At 39.0% G+C, this 18055-nt stretch overlaps 1 protein-coding gene across 1 annotated transcript; it reads left to right on the top strand.

The window, feature by feature from the left end:
• Nucleotides 1-2067: 2067 nt before the first annotated feature.
• On the top strand, nt 2068-16450 carry UBXN2B (UBX domain protein 2B). Its single transcript, XM_015619954.3, has 9 exons — nt 2068-2201; nt 4585-4685; nt 6224-6295; nt 7759-7918; nt 9385-9462; nt 11537-11646; nt 12102-12239; nt 12372-12533; nt 14623-16450. The coding sequence occupies exons 1-9, from the start codon at nt 2076-2078 to the stop codon at nt 14783-14785; spliced, it is 1110 nt and encodes a 369-aa protein (XP_015475440.1). The 5' UTR covers nt 2068-2075; the 3' UTR covers nt 14786-16450.
• The last annotated feature ends 1605 nt before the right edge of the window (nt 16451-18055 follow it).

Raw genomic sequence — 18055 nt, forward strand, 5'->3', positions numbered from 1 at the left:
GGAATAATGCCAATGTTTAGGGAAGATACGCCTGTCAAAATATGGAACACTGAATTATAAAAAAAACCCTGATTTTATAATAAAGTTATTTAGCTTTTTAAGTGATTACAGTTTAGACATCTTCTCTGCTAATTCAGTCTGCATCACCACAGGACATTTTGACTTAGACAGCAGCTGCACACCAAGTATCAACCCAAGGAAGGCTGAATGAAATAACATGACTAAATCTTTGTACTTGGCATAGTCCTCATACAAATGCTTCAAGTACAGGAGCCAGCTGAGGGAAGATCCTATTTCTATTCAGGTTCCTTTTTTATCTCAATCAAGCAAAGAATTTTTTGCAAGCATACATCATCAGCATATAAAGTTCAGAACGTGGGAGCTGCATGAAATGTATTATATATGCAATGTTATATAAATACGTATACATGGAATATATCTCCTCAGTGGTGCCATTCCTCCTTGTCAAGTACGCAATATACTTCTGTCGAAAAACCAGCAATCATTCATATCTACATACTCCATAATAACAATATTGTCGCACGTGTAGAGAGCAGTGTCACCATCAACCCTTGAGATGGATCTGGGTACTGGATGATATGGTTTTCCTGTGTTGTTTGTGGGCCAGGACAGACAGTTCTGTCTGCATTCGCACTGAGAGTTTGGCTGACTATGAAGGCATGAAGTGCACAGTTTAATAGTCCAGCTTAAACAGTTCCGTGAGATCCCAGCTCCATTTGCCACCATTCCCAGTGTTTCTGGACTGTAATCCAATGTCAACAGGGTCTAGAGAGATTGGTTAGAAAGCAGAAGATGTTTGAGCTGAACAGCCCTAGAGAAAACTTAGGATGTTCAGCTGGCTATTCCAGCTACAGCTTCACAGTACTGCAGTTCAGCTTTCCGGTCACACTCAAGAGTTCTTCATCCTGTCTATAATGGAATTAATTTTCCATAAATGCTGTGTTTTGGATCTGTGGCTGAAAACCAGTGTTTTGACTATTGTTGAGCAGGGCTTACACAGCATCAAGGCCTTTTCTGCTTCTCACTGTGCCCCACCAGTGAGCAGGCTGGAGGTACACAAGGAGTTTGGAAAGCGCGCAGACAGAACAGCTGACACTGAACCACTTCAGGGACTCCCCAGAAAACATGGCATCATGCTAAGTTTTAAGAAAAATGAGCTGTTTTAAGGAAAAGAGAAGACAATCCCAAGATGAAAGGTCTGTCAGGACAAGAGCCACCAGGAGTGGAGTCAGCAGAACCGAGCAGTAACTGGGGGAAAGAGAAGGATCCAGAGGAGGGCAATGAAACACATTGAAGGTGAAGGGTCTGGAGCACAAGTCTTATGAGGAGTAGCTGAGGGAGCTGAGATTGTTTAGACTGCAGAAAAGAACTCTCAGGTATGATCTTATGACTCTACAACTCCCTGAAAGGAGGTTGCTGCCAGGTGAGAGTTGGCCACTTCTCCCCAGCAACAGGACGAGACAACATAGGCTTCAACTGAGCCAGGGGAGGTTTAAGCTGGACATTAGAAACAATTTCTTCACAGAAAGGGGTTAAGACATTGGAATGGGCTGCCCAGGGAGGTGGCAGAGTCACCGTCCCTGGAGGCGTTTAAGGAAGGGCTGGATGTGCCACTCAGTGCCATGGTCTAGTTGACATGTTGGTGTTTGGTCACAGGTTGGACTCGATTTCAGCCTATTTGATTCTGTGATACATAATTCTGGCAGTGGGCGACTGCAACCACCAACTCTTTGACCACCAACTCAGTGATGCCCATTCTCACATGGATGGAAGAAATGCACCTGCAGACTAAGCAGCATGAGAAACAAGACATCCAACCAGACAGCAGGGCTTTGAGTACCGATAGACAAGCGATACAATTCGCCACGAATGAACGCTAATAGCTTTGTTTGCTGAACTGCATAAGCACTGTAAAGTTGTGACGATCGGGGCAGCGGCCTCCGGCGGGCCTCGGGCCGGTACGGCGGGCACGGCGCGGCCCCTCCCGTTGCCATGGCGGCCGCCCCGGCGGCGCTGGCCCCGCCCCGCCCGGCCCTCGCCACCGCCCCCACAAGATGGCGGACGGCGGGGCAGCGCCCGCGCAGCCGGACGGGGATGTGCCCGCCGCTCCGGCCGCCGGCGGCCGCAGGGATCGGCAGCCCCGGAGCGGCGGCCGCCCGCCTAGCGCCCGGGATTTGCAGGTGAGAGGGCGGAGGTGCCGCCCCGCTCCCGGGGCGGGGCCGGGCCGTCCAGGCCGGGCCGAGCGCCGCGTCCCCTCGGGGGCGCCCCAGGCCTTCCCTCGGGCCGTCCCTGAGGGGAGCGGGCGGTGTGCGGGTACCCCGCCGGGACTGCACCGACGTGCCCTCTGAGCCCAGCCGGCTTTTTTGCCTTTAGCTCCCACGCCCCTTTTGAGGCTGGGAAGGGGAGGATGCCTCTGGAAGAGCACTAGGCCCTTTAGGGAACGGCGTGTGCTCAGTTGTCCGGGGAACGGGAAGGACTCTCCCGACACTTCACTAGCTGGGTTTTAACTGCCCTTGAAGTTATTGCAGGACCGTTGCATTTCCTGATTATTTGATACAACTGTGTTGTCCCGTATGAAAATGTCAGCTTCTGCCGATGTGATGTAAGACTAAGGACAAGATCTTTTCCCAGGTGGGAAAAGTATTGTGTGATCACAAATGTAATTCAGCATTACTACTTAAATGCTTAATTACAAACCCTTTTAGCGGTGTTCTTTTTGGTTTTTGCATGCAATTTGACACCTTATGAAGGTTCAAAATCCTTTAGCAAGAAACTGATTGGAAAACAGGTGAAACTTAGTAACTGAAACTGTCCCTGTTCTATTTAATTATACATAATTAACAGAAAAAGATGAGTATAGTTCATTTCTTGGTTACTATTTGGAATTTTCATATGTTCTTCTTAAGATTAATTTTGCTGCAATCATAGGATGCTTTGAGTTGGAAGGGATCTTAAAGATCACCTAGTTCCAGCCCTATGCCATGGACAGGGACACCTTCCTCTAGACCAGGTTGTTCGGAACCCTATCCAACCTGGCCTTGAACACTCCCAGGGATGGGGCATCCACAGCTTCTCTGGGAAATCTGTTCCGATGCCTCACTACCCTCTGAGTAAAGAATTTCTTCCTAATATCTAAGCTAAATCTCTGCTCTTGTAGTTTGAAACCATTCTGCCTTGTCCTGTCACTATCTACCCATGTAAAAAGTCGCTCTCCCTCTTTTTTCTAAGCCCCACTTAAGTACAGAAAGACCCCAGTGAGATCTCTCTGGAGCCTTCTCTTCTCCAGTGTTACTGTTGTGTTATTCACCGGGATTGCTTTAATACTGCTAATATTACTGTTTAATAATTAATATTGTTAATATTACTGTTTAATAGGTAACACTAATAAACTCTGTGTTAATACTTTTGGATCATAAGGTCTTGGTAAGCTAAAGCAGACTGGCATTTTGGCTGGATACTTACTGCTAAAGTGTTAAACCCCAAGGACATACTCTCCTGGGTCTGTACTTGATTTGTGGTGCCACGACATGAGATGGGGTATGAGGAAAGCACAGAAGCCTGGCCATGCCCTTCTGTGCTCCCTCAGCATCCCTCAGTCCTTGGATTTCGGATGGTACGGGGTATGTTGTCTATAACTTACCCATCAGCTTTATGTATCTGAAAGGTATTTTCTTCTATTCTCAGATGGAATAGAGGCCTTCAGCATGTTTTTTTTTTTTTTACTGTTTTTTCTCCAGTTAATTTTCTTAATGGATATAATTCCTGATATTTATTTTTTCCCTGCAGAAAATACCTCATAATATTATAAAACCAACAAAAAATAGAGATTAACGCCCTGTATTCATAGCAGTAATACCTTTTCTGATGTGTATGAAAATGTCAATGTCAGTTGCACAGAGTGACCAGAGTGGTTTGGGAAAAACTAAGGATGATTTGACAAAGTAGAGTCTTATTCAAGACAAAAGAAAGATTGCTGAAATGACATTGCAGCTCCCTTGCATAACTTGCTAAGAATGAACTTGCCAGTGATATGGCAGCATTTTGGGAGTCTTTGTGGGAAAAGTTGTTGGGCTTTGTGTAAGTATTTGTGGAGTGATGCCCTGAATTCAAGCCAGCAAGACTGAATTTGTTCTTCATCCCAGTACAAGCTTATTTGAATTTTGTTTTTTACATATCTATGTAAAGTGTTTGTCAAATTTGTTATTTGCTTGTATCAGAGGGTTAGGTTGCTGCTTCACTTCGTTACCATTAATGAGCTGATGCTTAATATCTCTGTGCGTATTTACTCTTGTGACTCTGAATCTAATACAGGTTCTTTGTAGCTGGTGAAGCAGTGGAAACCAAAGGATAGCAGAATACAAGTTCTAAGTCATAATGGCACCTATGTGTAGTTTGTTTTTTTTTTATAAAGCACAAAGGAAGTTGAATTTTAGTTAGGGTCCCTCATGTTGATGTTTTTAATTTTCTGGAAAGATGCATATTACACATTAATTTTTGTCTTATTTCTATTCTATATGTAGTTCTAGAGTTATAGACTTACAAAAAGAGTTCTGTTTCCTACAGCTGGCCTTGGCAGAGTTATATGAAGATGAAGCTAAAAGACAGTCATTGTGTTCTGACAAGCCAACAGCTACAAAGATCAGTACCCCAAAGGTATCACAGAGGTAAGATGTATTTTGTTTTTCAGAAATGCATGGATAGGTATTTTATTAGCTCACAAAACTTTATCATTCCTCCTTGATCCCCTCCTTGTATTAAAAGCAATCTACAGCAATTCATAATCAAAAATTGTGAATCTCTGCAATCATGTGTTGTCTGTCTTCTCAGAATGCTTTTAAAATTTATTTAGGAGCCTTTTTACCAATTGGTACTCCAGGTATTCTAAAACACTTTAAACCCACTTCATGTTAGATTCTATAAGCAAAATGCTGTGCTGCTCTCTTTTAACACAGACATAATTTGGAAATTTGCTGTATCAGAAAATTACTACAGTTCTTTGCTTCTTCAAAATTCAGTAAACCAGCAGTTTGTCTGAAGCTTGGCAAGTGAGCTGCTTTCAGTGTTGTATTTATGGCAGTGACTGATGAGACAAATAGTGATTCTAAAAATTATTAGTGGGTTCCCTAGTAGGTTCCTATGGGGTGACAGAAATAAGAAGGGCTTCTTAAAGAATTTATCTGGGTTGGGCAGGTGAAAGGAAAGATGTATATCTATATTTCAGTCCAGCTTTTGCTAAAACACTGCTAAACTGCAGTGTTTGCAGTTCATATAACATTTGGAGATTCAGCATAGTCTTGGATTTTTTTTTTATAAAAGTATCTTGCCATTTTTAAATTAATCTTTTAAAAAAGTAACTTCAAGAAGGGAAGTGTTTATAAAACTACCGACAGTGATGCCATAACAAATCTTGTGTGTGTCTTGTTTTTGAATCACTGCTGCCAATATGGATCTCTGTGTCAAAGGAGGTCAAACAACAGAAAAGATCTTGGTCACTTATGCTTCAAGTTCACTGCAAATGCAGATCTCTTCATGAAGAGAGACTTTAGCAGAGTATGTGACACTTGGAAGTATAGGGGTTTTAAGGTTTTTTTTTTGGTTTTTTGGTGAAACCACCAAAGCTGACTAACACAGAACTAAATTTACAAACAAATAAAGCAAACAGCTCCATTTACAAATACATCTCATGAAGTTATAACTTCCCACTCCCAATCAGAGGAGAAGCTGCAGTACCCTGTCTCAAATACTTTGGTGTGATAGTTGGCAAATACTAGTTATTTGTTGGCATTCATACTGGACTCTGTGTGAGAAGGAAGAGATGAATTAGTAGACATCAGTTTGCTCTCAGATGAGAGCAATGCATTAATCACATGGAAACAGTGCTGCTCTTCTGTGCTAGAAAAAAAAATAGTTCAGTTGGAACAGACCTATAGAAACCATCCAGTCCAACTGTTAATGCAAAATGACTCTGCCATACATATTTCCTTTCTTCCTTGTTCACTGAGAAGCATTCATGGCTGTGTACTTTGGCAAAAAAAACCCCAAACCAAAACAAACCCCAAAAACCAAGCAACCAAACAAAACCCCCAAAACCAGAAAACACAACTCTATGTTCTTAGTTTCTGAGCAATAAGTTGTTTCAGAAGTTAGATACAAAGTTTATGCACCAGTCATCTTCAAATGTTTTCTTTTATTCTCTTGACAGTCTTAAACTGGATTCTCTTAAAAGGTTGAGAAAACCAGAGAGAAGCATGAGCGATGACAAAGAAAACCAAAGGTATTTCTAAAACAAAACAAAAACATAATTTAACAATTGTGAGAGTAATTGAGGTTTGTGTTCCCTCATGTTCTTTCAAAATGCATGTGAGCTAAGTCTGTCCCACAAACAGCTAGGGTGCTTATTAGAGTGTTAGTTGTACACTGGTGTTGTAAAATTATATTTAGCAGAACCTGGCTGGAGTGATGTAGGACCTGTAGATGCCTTAACTTATATGGTCGTAAAAGTTATAACTTACTCTTGTACTCAAAAACATTTTTGTCTTTCTAAATATCCTGAGTTGCTCTGTGTATCTATTGCTCAAATATTTGAGTATTTAATTTCTTTCTTGAATACAAATTTTGATAAGAATTCCTGTTTCATATTCTTATCGCTATTCTTTTAAATCTAATAATTAAAAATATTCCATATAAATTGTAGTTGGAGTAATAAACACAGATTCATATACAAAGGAGACATGTTACTCAGGGACTGACAATTATGTGGCATTATAAAAACAGTATGATTGTACAATACCTTCATACCCAATAAAACACACAACACATTGTGAAAGCATTGGTCTGAGAGACCGTTTCACATGAATTAATTGATTTGCCTTACTCCAAGAGGTTAAGTGTCAAAGTTGAGGAAAGTGGAAAGCAGTTATTAGTTATTAAAGCTTCCTGTAATCATTTGGGCAAAACATTCAGGTTTGCTGGATTCTGATTTATATACAGATTTTTTTACAGCATCTCTTCCAATGGTATTTAGAGATTGTAGTGCCTTTCTCAAGATAATTCTTGAGAAATATCTTGATCTTTAGCATCAAACAGATACAGTTTTGAATAGAATTATTTGTAGTTTAACATTTTTTTTTCAAGAGCTAGTAATGGTGCTATGAAGAAAAAAACCCACAAATTAGCTTGCACAACAGTTTCTTGAGGTTTTAAAATGTCTTGAAAGGTTAATTATTTTAAAATTTCCATTCCTGGTACTGTTGGAAATGGATGTATGCTAGATCTTTGAATTAAAAAATCAAATTGTGGTACTGTTCAGGTTTTCCAAGAACAGTTTTATACTTGTTCTGATAAGGTGGTGTTAGCTGTGAATTTATATCCTAGTCCAGGCACAATCCCATGCACAGGACACCCCTGAGGAAATCAGTCTTTCTGGGAGTAGGTGACAGCCATATAAAATACCCAGCTTCATCAGGACTGTGTTCACTTGAAACTTATGGCCTTGCCCTCTGATCTTTGAGATCTGTTCCAGAAGTTGCCTTGGTTCTTTGTTAGTCAAGTATCTTTGATATAATGCTGCTTGGATTGTTAAGATGGTTGGAACCAAGTGGAACATTTATCAGAATGAAAAGGTTTTGTGCCAAATTTGTCTTTTTGTTCACTATTTTTTTTTTCCTTTGGATGGAAAGAGAAAAATTGTGCTTGTTAATTAAAGCATTATTGCTTATGTGCATTACTATTCTTAAGATTTTATTCAGGTGACTCAGAATATAGAGGATTACAGATTTCTGGGGCTTCTAATAATCCAAGTAAAATTGTTGCTGAACTCTTCAAGGAAGCAAAAGAACATGGGGCTGTCCCATTAGATGAAGCCTCAAGAGCATCTGGTGATTTCAGTAAAGCCAAGGTAAAAGTTAAGAAATATGTTGATCTCTCTTTACATCTCAAATTCATCAAACCACAGGATACCAAGGATAACAAGTGCCTCTTTCTGTGATTTGCAAATAGCAGATTTGCTCAACACAGTTTTATATTGCCTGTGTTCAAATAGCTTGCTCTAGAAAATAAAGAGAAAGAACCACACAATTTCAGGGGAAATCATTAGAAATCATCATGAACTTGAATTATGTGCTTTTTTTTTAATTACAATTGATTAAATGAGAAACCAGACTAAGTTTGCATACCAAATCTTACCTGTAGAATTGCTCATGGAGAATTGTATTCAGCAGTAGAGTGTCCAGATGGAAGTTGGTGACAGGGTATCCATAAAGGGACCAGTGCTGTTTAATGTCTTCATCAGTAACACAGACAGTGGGGTTGAGACACCAGGCTGAATGTTGCAGTTGGTGTGCCTGAGGTCTTGGATGCCATCCAGAGGAATCTGAACAAGGTTAAGAAGTAGACTCATGGGAACCTCTTGATGTCAACAATGCCAGATGCAGGATCCTGCATCTGCATCTGGGCAACCCCCAGCATCAGCACAGGCTGGAGGATGAAGTGATTGAGAGCAATTCTGGGGAAGGACTTGTGGGTACTGGTAGATGAAAAGCTGGACATGACCCAGCAATGTGCATTCACAGCCCAGAAAGCAAATCACGTACTGGGCTGCATCACAAGAAGCGTGGGTGCCAGGGTGAGGAAGGGGATGCTGCCCCTCTACTCCAGTCTGGTGAGAGCCCACCTTGAGTGCTTCAACCACCTCTGGGATCCACAGCACAAGAAGGGCATGGACCTGTTAGAATAAGTCCAGAGGAAAGCCACAAAAATAATCAGAGGGATGGAGCACCTCTCCTATGAGGAAAGGCTGAGAGAGGTGGGATTGTTCAGCCTGGAGGAAACAAGGATCTGGGAAGACATTTTTACAGCCTTCCAGTACTTAAAGGGGGCCTTAAAGAAAAATGGGGATAGACTTTTTAGCAGGCCCTGTGTTGGTAGGACAAGGGGTAAAGGTTTTAAACCAAAAGAGGGTAGATTCACACTAGATATAAGAGAGAACTTTTTTACAATGAATGTGGTAAAACACTGGAACAGGTTGCTCAGGGAGGTGGTGCATGCCCCATTCCTGGAAGCATTCAAGTTTGTGACATTTAAAGGTCTCTTCCAACCTGAAGTTTTCTATGATTCTTATGTATGAAAAACTGTACAGAACAGAAGCTGAAATGTGTCACAAAGCTTGCTTAGCCTTACTGTGGCTACTAGATATAATTTTCCACACAGAAAATACATGATAGAGCAGTACCTTTATCACTTTTTAGCACAGAAGCAAGCTTGTGGGTGACTTTTTTTTTCTTTTTTTTGTTTGCACCTAGGTAAGAATTTTAATAAACTGTTTCAGATAATTATTTTATAAGCTTTTCTTTGCATTTTTTTCAGTCATTTTCTGGTGGTGGATACAGATTGGGTGACTCATCACAAAAGCACTCTGAATACATATATGGAGAAAACCAGGATGTAAGTAAAATTCATAGCAGAAATCAGAACCTCCAACAGAGGCCTGCATAATCATGTTTATAGCTTGAAATGGCAGTATTACTGTTGCTATGTCTGTGAGGAAAAAATAATATCTAAATATTATCTATGTGTTCAGTAGAAATTGTTGAAGTTTCTAAAGAGATGCTTATTGAACACCCCTAAGGCCTCCATTATGGAGCTGTCAGATGTAAATTACCTGAAAATTCATTGCACACCTCATTTTCAGTTACTTTCCACCAGGTGTAGTCTTGAATTCTCTTAGCTATGCTAACATATTAATCCTTTTAGGAATTGATTCTTGTTATGGCTTGCAAAGCAGCCCATCTCAAACTGGAGGGCATGGATGTTGTAATGTTCTATTTCTTCTTGCCTCCTTTGGGCTCAGTTCCCTGTGGATGTAACTTTTCTCTAGTCTCTCAGCCTCCTTTGGGCTGAATTCTCCTGGGATCCGGGAGTCCCACTTATCTCAGTCCTTATGATTTGAAGAAAACTCCCGAGCTCGTTAGAATCTTGATTCTTGTGTTTATTGAAGGATCCTTACAAAACTTAACAGGTCTCTCCAGGCTGGTTACAAGATCAATCTTTGCAATTTGGCACATTTCTTTCTTCTGATGGTACAAACAAGGCCTTGTGGCTCACTTCGTGTCTGACGCACAAAATGGCCTCGAACTACGCAGTTCTTTTATCTTTATACCTATTCTTACCCAATTAACAATAGACACATATATTATTTTTCTTAATGACCCAATGACCCATCACCTCTGTGATGCACTGTGGCATTTTCTATCCAATCACTTACTATTACCCAAAAACCTCTAGGAGATGAACATGAAGAAGAAAGAAGGAACGAGGGACAACACTTTAAATCCTCCATCTTGTCTCCTGTTCTCTAAACTACTTTTTCACCCAGTGATTTAAAAAACTTTCTAATCTACACACTTACACTTTTTCTATCTAACTTTAGCATTTGTTCTCATGTATCACCATGAAAACATGCCCATGAATTTCATATTATATGAAATTCAGTGTTTCTTTGAATTCTAGAACTAAATATTAAAAACAAGGGCATACACACTGTATCTCAGACTCCAACAGATGTACTCTAGGGAAGGTGAAGCAGCAGGTTAGAGGCCTTTCTTTCCTGTCACTTCAAAAGCAGGATGTGAAGGAGAGGGTGGGGAGAAACACTCTGCACTTTCCTATTTTTGTGAATGGCTAAAGGAAATTTTCAGCTTGTCTAGATACAAATGCGAAGGCCAAGGGCTGTGGTTCTGGCTAGGGGGTGCTGTCATGCCACACATGGAGCTGCTGCCTTCTATCCTTCACTGATCCTTCTATTCCAAGTAACAGCTGGCTGTACCCAGCCAGAATCTGGTTGGAGTGGGCTTTCCATAACTGGGAGCATAAATAATTTTCTAAGGGAAGGCCAGTTATACTGGCTGAGGAAGCCTAATTTTGCTGGATGGCAAAGCATTTAGAAGGAAGAGAGGTTTTGAAGTTCTGAAGCTAGAAGGCCTTGGCTGGACCTTTCATGTAGGATGTAGCAAAATAAGAAGGGAGCAAAGGAGGCTGGTTTCCAGGATTCTTAGCATTTGAACTAAATGGAGCTACTTTCAGCTTTGTTGGAGCTCAGCATGTAACAGTTTGAGAAAAGTGTAGGTTTTGCTGTAACTGATGTATCAGCAGTAATTTTTAATTTTATGGTTTATTTCTTAATTTCTCAATAAAAATGTTTACTGCTTTTGAAAGTAATTGTAACACTGCACCCTCTCTGTATCATACTTTATGTCATGGATAGCAAATTAAGAGTTTCTTTTCCTGAGGTAGGAAAGTGGTCTAGAAGAAGATAGTAGTCTGTAACTATTGGGCTTTTTCAAAACTCATCTAACAATGACAGTTACAGTACAATGTATTGTTCTTACTTTGTCATTTGCCTTCTCTTTTGTGGTCTTGTACAAAATCTGTTTAGTATAGATCAAAATTTCTCTAACTAGTCTCTACAAAATTGTGCTGCCTTATTTGTCTTCACTTTTTTATTTGTTTTGCTTCATAGGTTCAGATTTTGCTGAAGCTGTGGAGGAATGGATTCAGTTTAGATGATGGCGAGTTGAGATCCTATTCAGATCCAACAAATGCTCAATTTCTTGAGTCTGTTAAAAGAGGGTAAGTTAAGGTGACAACTTTTTTGAGGTATGCCTTTGAAGTGAAGTGAAGAAAAATCCTTTCTCCATACACTTATTAAAAGCTCCAGACTTTGCCTGAACCAATAAAATGTAGTCTGTCACCAGATGCATGGGGCACTTAAAAATTTGGAATACTTTGGTTCCTTCGCTGGTTTAACTCTGAATGGTAATTGTTACAATAGCTTTTATATTCACATTTTTTTCCTAGCTCATTCTGTGATTCAGCTGTCAGTATGTTCTAGGTTTTGACTGTTAGTTCACTGATTTTTTCTTTTAGGATGAAATCAATTCATAAAACAATTGAATGTGACTTTCAAGGTATACATAATACAAATATTGACTCATACTGTGTGTGTAGTTTTTGAATGATTTATTTTGCAGTTCAGAATGTAATTGAAAGTGTAATTATTGTAATGCATTATTTTTGTAATTAAGGGAAATTCCTTTGGAACTGCAGCGACTTGTTCATGGTGGCCAGGTAAATTTGGATATGGAAGATCACCAAGAACAAGAATATGTGAAGCCCAGACTGCGATTCAAAGCTTTCAGTGGTGAAGGGCAAAAACTTGGAAGGTGAAAAAAGCTGGATCTGTTCTGTGCTCTGTATTCATATGCTGTTTCATTCCTGTGACTGAAAATTTCAGACTGCTTTGTCATGGTTCCATTAGTAACATCTGGTTTGACTTTTTTTTTCCAATCCTATAGCCTTACACCTGAAATAGTCAGCACACCTTCTTCCCCAGAAGAGGAGGAGAAGTCCATTCTTAATGCACCTGTTCTGATTGATGATTCCATGCCAGCAACTAAAATTCAAATTAGATTAGCAGATGGAAGCCGGTTAATACAAAGATTTAATCAAACACACAGGTAAATTGATTCTGAATCAACATAGGTAACAGTAACTATTTCAATAAATCTGTGTTTTGTCATTAAATGAGTTTCAGAAAGACATCAAAAAGAGGGATATACCAGCCTTGCCGAAATGTATAGTTGTGTCACTTTCATTACATGATTGCATGATAAACTGACAGTCAAAAATTCTGTACTTGGAAACAACAATATATTTAATAACTGCAACTTCTGTACAAACTTTTATAACCAATTATGTCCTTTGATTTTTTTTAAGGACACAGTACAAGTCGTAACTGTTCCCAGGATAACTGAAATCTGTATAGCCTGTCTACATTGTCATCCCAGCCCTGGGCCCTCCTTGGGAGGACCAGGGAGATGACGTGGGACACACTGAAAATATTTTATTGCAAAGTGTGGAGTATAGTCCACACTATGGGCAGAGAAATCCTGTGGCCCATAATCAAGAATTCCAGCTTTCTACCTTGTTATACTCGAGGCTGTGACAAAACGTGGTACAAACTGTAAGTGTAGACTGCAGCCCACATGCAGAAGGGAACATAGACACTTCATGCTCATTTGCAATTCCAGCATATGAGTTGGACATGATGCTGAAAACAAACTTCTGTTTTGGATGGTCATCTCCTAAGAATTGGCAGTGTGTGAACTTGATGAAGGTTTTCGGTTTGTTAGTAGCTTTGCTGATTGGAGCTTGGCACCAGTTTTATTGACATTGAGGCAGTGCCACAAATGGTGTTGGCCAACCCCATTTATTTGCCTAAGAGGTTGTGTTAGTGCAAGGTTCTGCAAAGCTCTGCTCTCCACTGCTGAGAGATCTTTGGGCAGAGGGCAGAGATTTGGGAAGCAGTTCCACCCATGCTGAAGCACTGTTAAAGCCAGCTTTAGTTTGAAATCTGTACAATTGGGTTAGAACATGGCTGCAACTTCAATCCTGACTTGGAGATGGTGTTAGCAGGGACCCAATTCCATGTTAATATTGTTACATGGAGAGCTCATCTGTTTCCTTTTTTTCCCCCTGTCTCAGAATAAGGACAAAGTGTAGCTTTCTTTACCTGACTAGACACAGACCACAGTGAGGAAATTTTAGCTGAGATGCCAATAGGGAGGAAGATACAGCAGTATTTTTTGATAGTTTAGACCTAATAATATATTCTGAGGATACAGGCCCAGATCCTTTCTTCACAGCTGAAGAAGTGACTGAGACAAACCATGGGGCTTATTGGGAGCCTCTTGTAGCTGAGTTGTGTGTTCTTCTGTCTGCATGGAAGGGCATAAACTTGCCAGTAACATCTGTAACGACCTAGACTGAGTTGACAGGAGCTTGTTTAGTTATTATTAATTTTTTCTTGACTCTGAATCTTTGTGGTTATCTTTGCCATATATATGATGAAAATCAGCTTCTAAAGTGCATTACTTATGTCACAGGCCTTGAAGACTGATAGAAAGCTGAAATCCCTGCTTATTTGGCTCCAGTAAATTTGCCAACTAATTAATTACAAAAGATCTCCACATATTTATTCTCAGCTTAATGTCTTAATAGAAGAACCTCAAATTTCAGTATTTTATCTCTAAAATACTATTTTTTTCATCCATGTCATATAAAATTAAATTATTATTGTTGTACTGTTTATGTGACTGTTTTACTAACTATTGTTCACTGTGAAGTGAAAGTAGGGGAAACTTCTTGCTATTGAAGTGCATTAATAATTCCTCTCTGCTTTCTTTTCACTGTGACCATATATTTTAAGATTTTTTCTTCCATTAATAATTTACCTTTCCGGAATATACTAATTAATAATGAAATTTTTGACAGTGATGTTGAAATTACTTGATTTTATGTGTTAGGTGTCAGTTTACAATACAGTTCCATGTTACAAATTTTGTTCCTGTATATATATAATTTTTTTTTTAATGCAAGAACCAAAAAATTATAGGCTACAACCATTCGTCATCTGGATCAAAGAGAAATGTGAAATCTAGAATTTACTTAGTGGTTTAGTCTGCTTGATGGTTTGGTGTTCTCTGATCATCTTAATGTTCAGAGATGGAGTCATATGGAGTTTTCATGTCTGTATCCTTTTTACAGGATTAAGCACATTCGAGATTTCATTATCCAGTCCCGTCCAGCTTTTGCAACAACGGATTTTGTTCTTGTGACTACCTTTCCAAATAAAGAGCTAACAGATGAAAGCCTGACACTACAAGAAGCAGATATACTTAACACTGTGATTCTTCAGCAATTAAAGTAATCTTGTGGTTGTTGTACAATATGGGGGCCCTGCTGTACTGTCACACTATATGTTTCTAACAGATGAAAGAAAGGAGATATCAGTGTCTTTTATTTCCTCTTTTCCAGGGGTCATATTTTTGGATTTCATGTCTTCCAGCTATAACATATCTAACTTTTTTTATTTTAATTTCTCAACATTATTCAGTCTTTTTCAGTGTTAAAATTAAGGTTCTGTATGTTAGTATGTTTCAACCCACATCTTATACTAAATGTGAAATGAGATAGGACTTTGTGACTCATTGTTTTGATGGGAGTGGGGAAAGGAGCATTTTTCTGAAGGGGGCAGTATCTTTCATACAGTTGGTAAGATTTGCACTATGGAAATGTTCTATGCTGCATTGACAAACAGCCATTTAAAAACTTAGACTGTAGGTTATGTTTACCTTGCAAACTGTATTAATATTAAGGTGTTCTTTTTAATAGGTTTACAGATAATTAATGCCCTAATATAATTTTTGTACGTTCTATTTGTAGTGTTTCATGGTGTAGTATAATATTTATATTCTAGTTTATATGTCATTTTCCTTGTATTGTTGCTCGTATAAGTGAATCAGTTCAGGAGATGCAAACCTCAGTTGTTGCACACTATAATAGAATGTTCTTATTTGTATTCTAGTTGTACTACTTGTGATGAAAATAAGTATGAATTTTTTTCTTCTTGAAAGTTAGAAAAATGTGAGACCACTGTCATCTGGCTAAATTATGTGATTTAGAGGAGCCCTGTGGTCATTTTGAATCTGAATATGCAGTTGGACCCTGTCTGCAACGTGATTCTTTACACAACCAATTACTTAAACAACCCCAAACAAAAATACACTGAGGTGCACAAACACAGAACTGGTCTACTTTTGTGCATGCAAATGGCAGCATAAACATGTTAATTGGTGACATATTTTTTACCTGAATTTCAGTTCTTTATATTTGGAATTTTGGCCAAAGGCATTTTGTAGTATTCACTGGGGATGTGGTTGTGCAGCTTTCACTTTGCTTGTTTGGAAGCTGTATAACTAAAGCCCTTCATCTTTGAAATTATATATTTTTTCAGAAAACCTGCCCCAATGCTGCAGTAAGCGAGTAGGAGTCTTATGTTGGGGGAAACTGGCTGCTGTGTTTAGTAGTATGCAGTTTTTTAGTATTTTTGGATTTGTATCAGATGAGTGGATCACACTCTGAAGGAAAGTAGGTAGGCTGTATCTCTTGTACCCAATGTATGTTAGAAATTGCTGTTTTCCATGTTTATTTTGTTCTGAAAATATCAATACTTGTTTATTTATGTTAAGATTATAATTGCCTAGTATATTCTTATGTTTTTACCTCAAAGTAGATATTTGACTGAGTAGATTTTAAACATGCAATTGTATTTGAAGTATTTTGTTTTGCAGTCTGAATATCTGCATGATTTTAATCATAATTCATTTCATGTGCTAAGTAATTAAAGTTTTATGTTTAAGATCTCAGACAAGACTTCTTGTGTTATTCCAAATTTATGTTGTGATAAAGTGGTGATTGTGTTGTGTGCCAAATATTTAAGCCTAAACATAAAGGAACTGTCATGTATTATGCATGTACCTTATAAGCGATATACTAACTATTGTTTATATAAATGCAAGGCCAAAGTCTGTGATATTGATTTTTGGCAGTTCGTGGTTTGGGCATATTTCAATTCAGAATACAGGTGAAGTTACATTGCTTATTACTTCTGAAGACTATTATTGATTAAACAGTGACACATGAAGAAAAGGGGTTAATGAAATTGTTTTTTCCCTCTTACGCAAAAACCTACAGCTACATATTATCACAATCTCTTTGTTTCAAATAGGTGTGAAATTTTAGTGTTTGATGGCAGCTGAGAGTAACTGGTGGTCCCAGAAGCCAGCATTATTTTGTCAGGCACTAAAAAAATGTGTCAATGCTTGTGTTTAAATATTTCACTGTTTCTCAGTACTTGGAAACCCATGGAATCTTTTGTCTCATAATTGTATGTCATAGCTTTTATTACTATAAATTGTCACTTGTAGCTAACATCTTGGCATTTTTGGCACAAAACTGTTCTTTGAGTGCCGACCTATGTGGATATGCAGTTAAGACTGGCTGCAAGGGAGAAAGAACTTAGTAGAGGATGATAATCTTTAACAGTAAGGCTGTCAAGCTTGGGAGTTCCATTTAGTTTCCATTAAATACAGGTAATAATCCTATTGCTTGCTCTTGTAAGCAGCCTAAGAAAGGCTCAGGCTTCACCTCTGCTTGACTTTCCTAGAAATTGTTTATCACACAAGAGCCAAATAATCAAAACCTGAATGTTTTCTTTAAAGAAAACTCATCTGTAACTATTTATTCTGGATAAACACAGCCTTGTTAGTTTTTTTGTTTTTGTTTTTCTTTCTCAGAAGCATACTGAGATGTTTGTAAACATTCTGCTTTAATTAAACTCCTGGACACACTTGTATAATTAGCACATATTAACAGTTATCTCATGCTGTTCTTGCTCTTTGGTGAAAATCTGTCCAATATTAAATGAAGCAAGGAAGTGCAAACAAGTACTCTGAGGTGCTATTTGCTAGCTCCCTGCTTAGTTGGTTGCACTGTTACAGCTCCCATGGTCTTTAAATTATCTTACTCTGTGCAGAGAGGAGAGACAGAGATGCATCTCCCCCTTGCTCATGCTGCTTAAAGCTGGCAGGCCTCAGCGTAGGCATGTGCTGCTCTCTGTGCAGGTGAGACAGCAGCAAGAGCCTGGGATAAATACTGAATCAATGGCATGCCAAAAGCAGTCAGATTGTGGTGTTCTTGTAGGATGGGTATAATTGGGGTGGGTTCCTGAAAACATTAAAAGTAGGGCTGCTTCTATTTAGCCTGGAAAGCACTGATCCTGGAATGAGGTTAGATGGAAACTGCAGCAGAACCATCTTCACTCATTTGAGGTTTACAGAATTGACTTTGTGATTGGGAGATTATTTTAATCCCTGTGTTGGTTCTTAGAGAGTTTGATCAAGTTTGTATAGTGCTGGTTCTGCTTCTGAAGGATCTCTCTTTTAAGAGAGCATTTCTATTGAATCCTTGGTCCCAAGTTAAATTTCTTAAAACAAATAACTTAAAAGGAAGAAAAGAGGGATGAGGTGATTCAAAGTGGGCAGTTACTTCACAGAGGGGAAAGTATTAGAGGACTGTTTGGTAACAAAAAGCATAATGCAAATTAGAAGCTTGTACAAAACTGGAAATTCAGGTATTC

Source organism: Parus major, chromosome 2, assembly GCF_001522545.3.
Source record: "Parus major isolate Abel chromosome 2, Parus_major1.1, whole genome shotgun sequence".
In the NCBI taxonomy this organism is placed as follows: Eukaryota; Metazoa; Chordata; class Aves; order Passeriformes; family Paridae; genus Parus; species Parus major.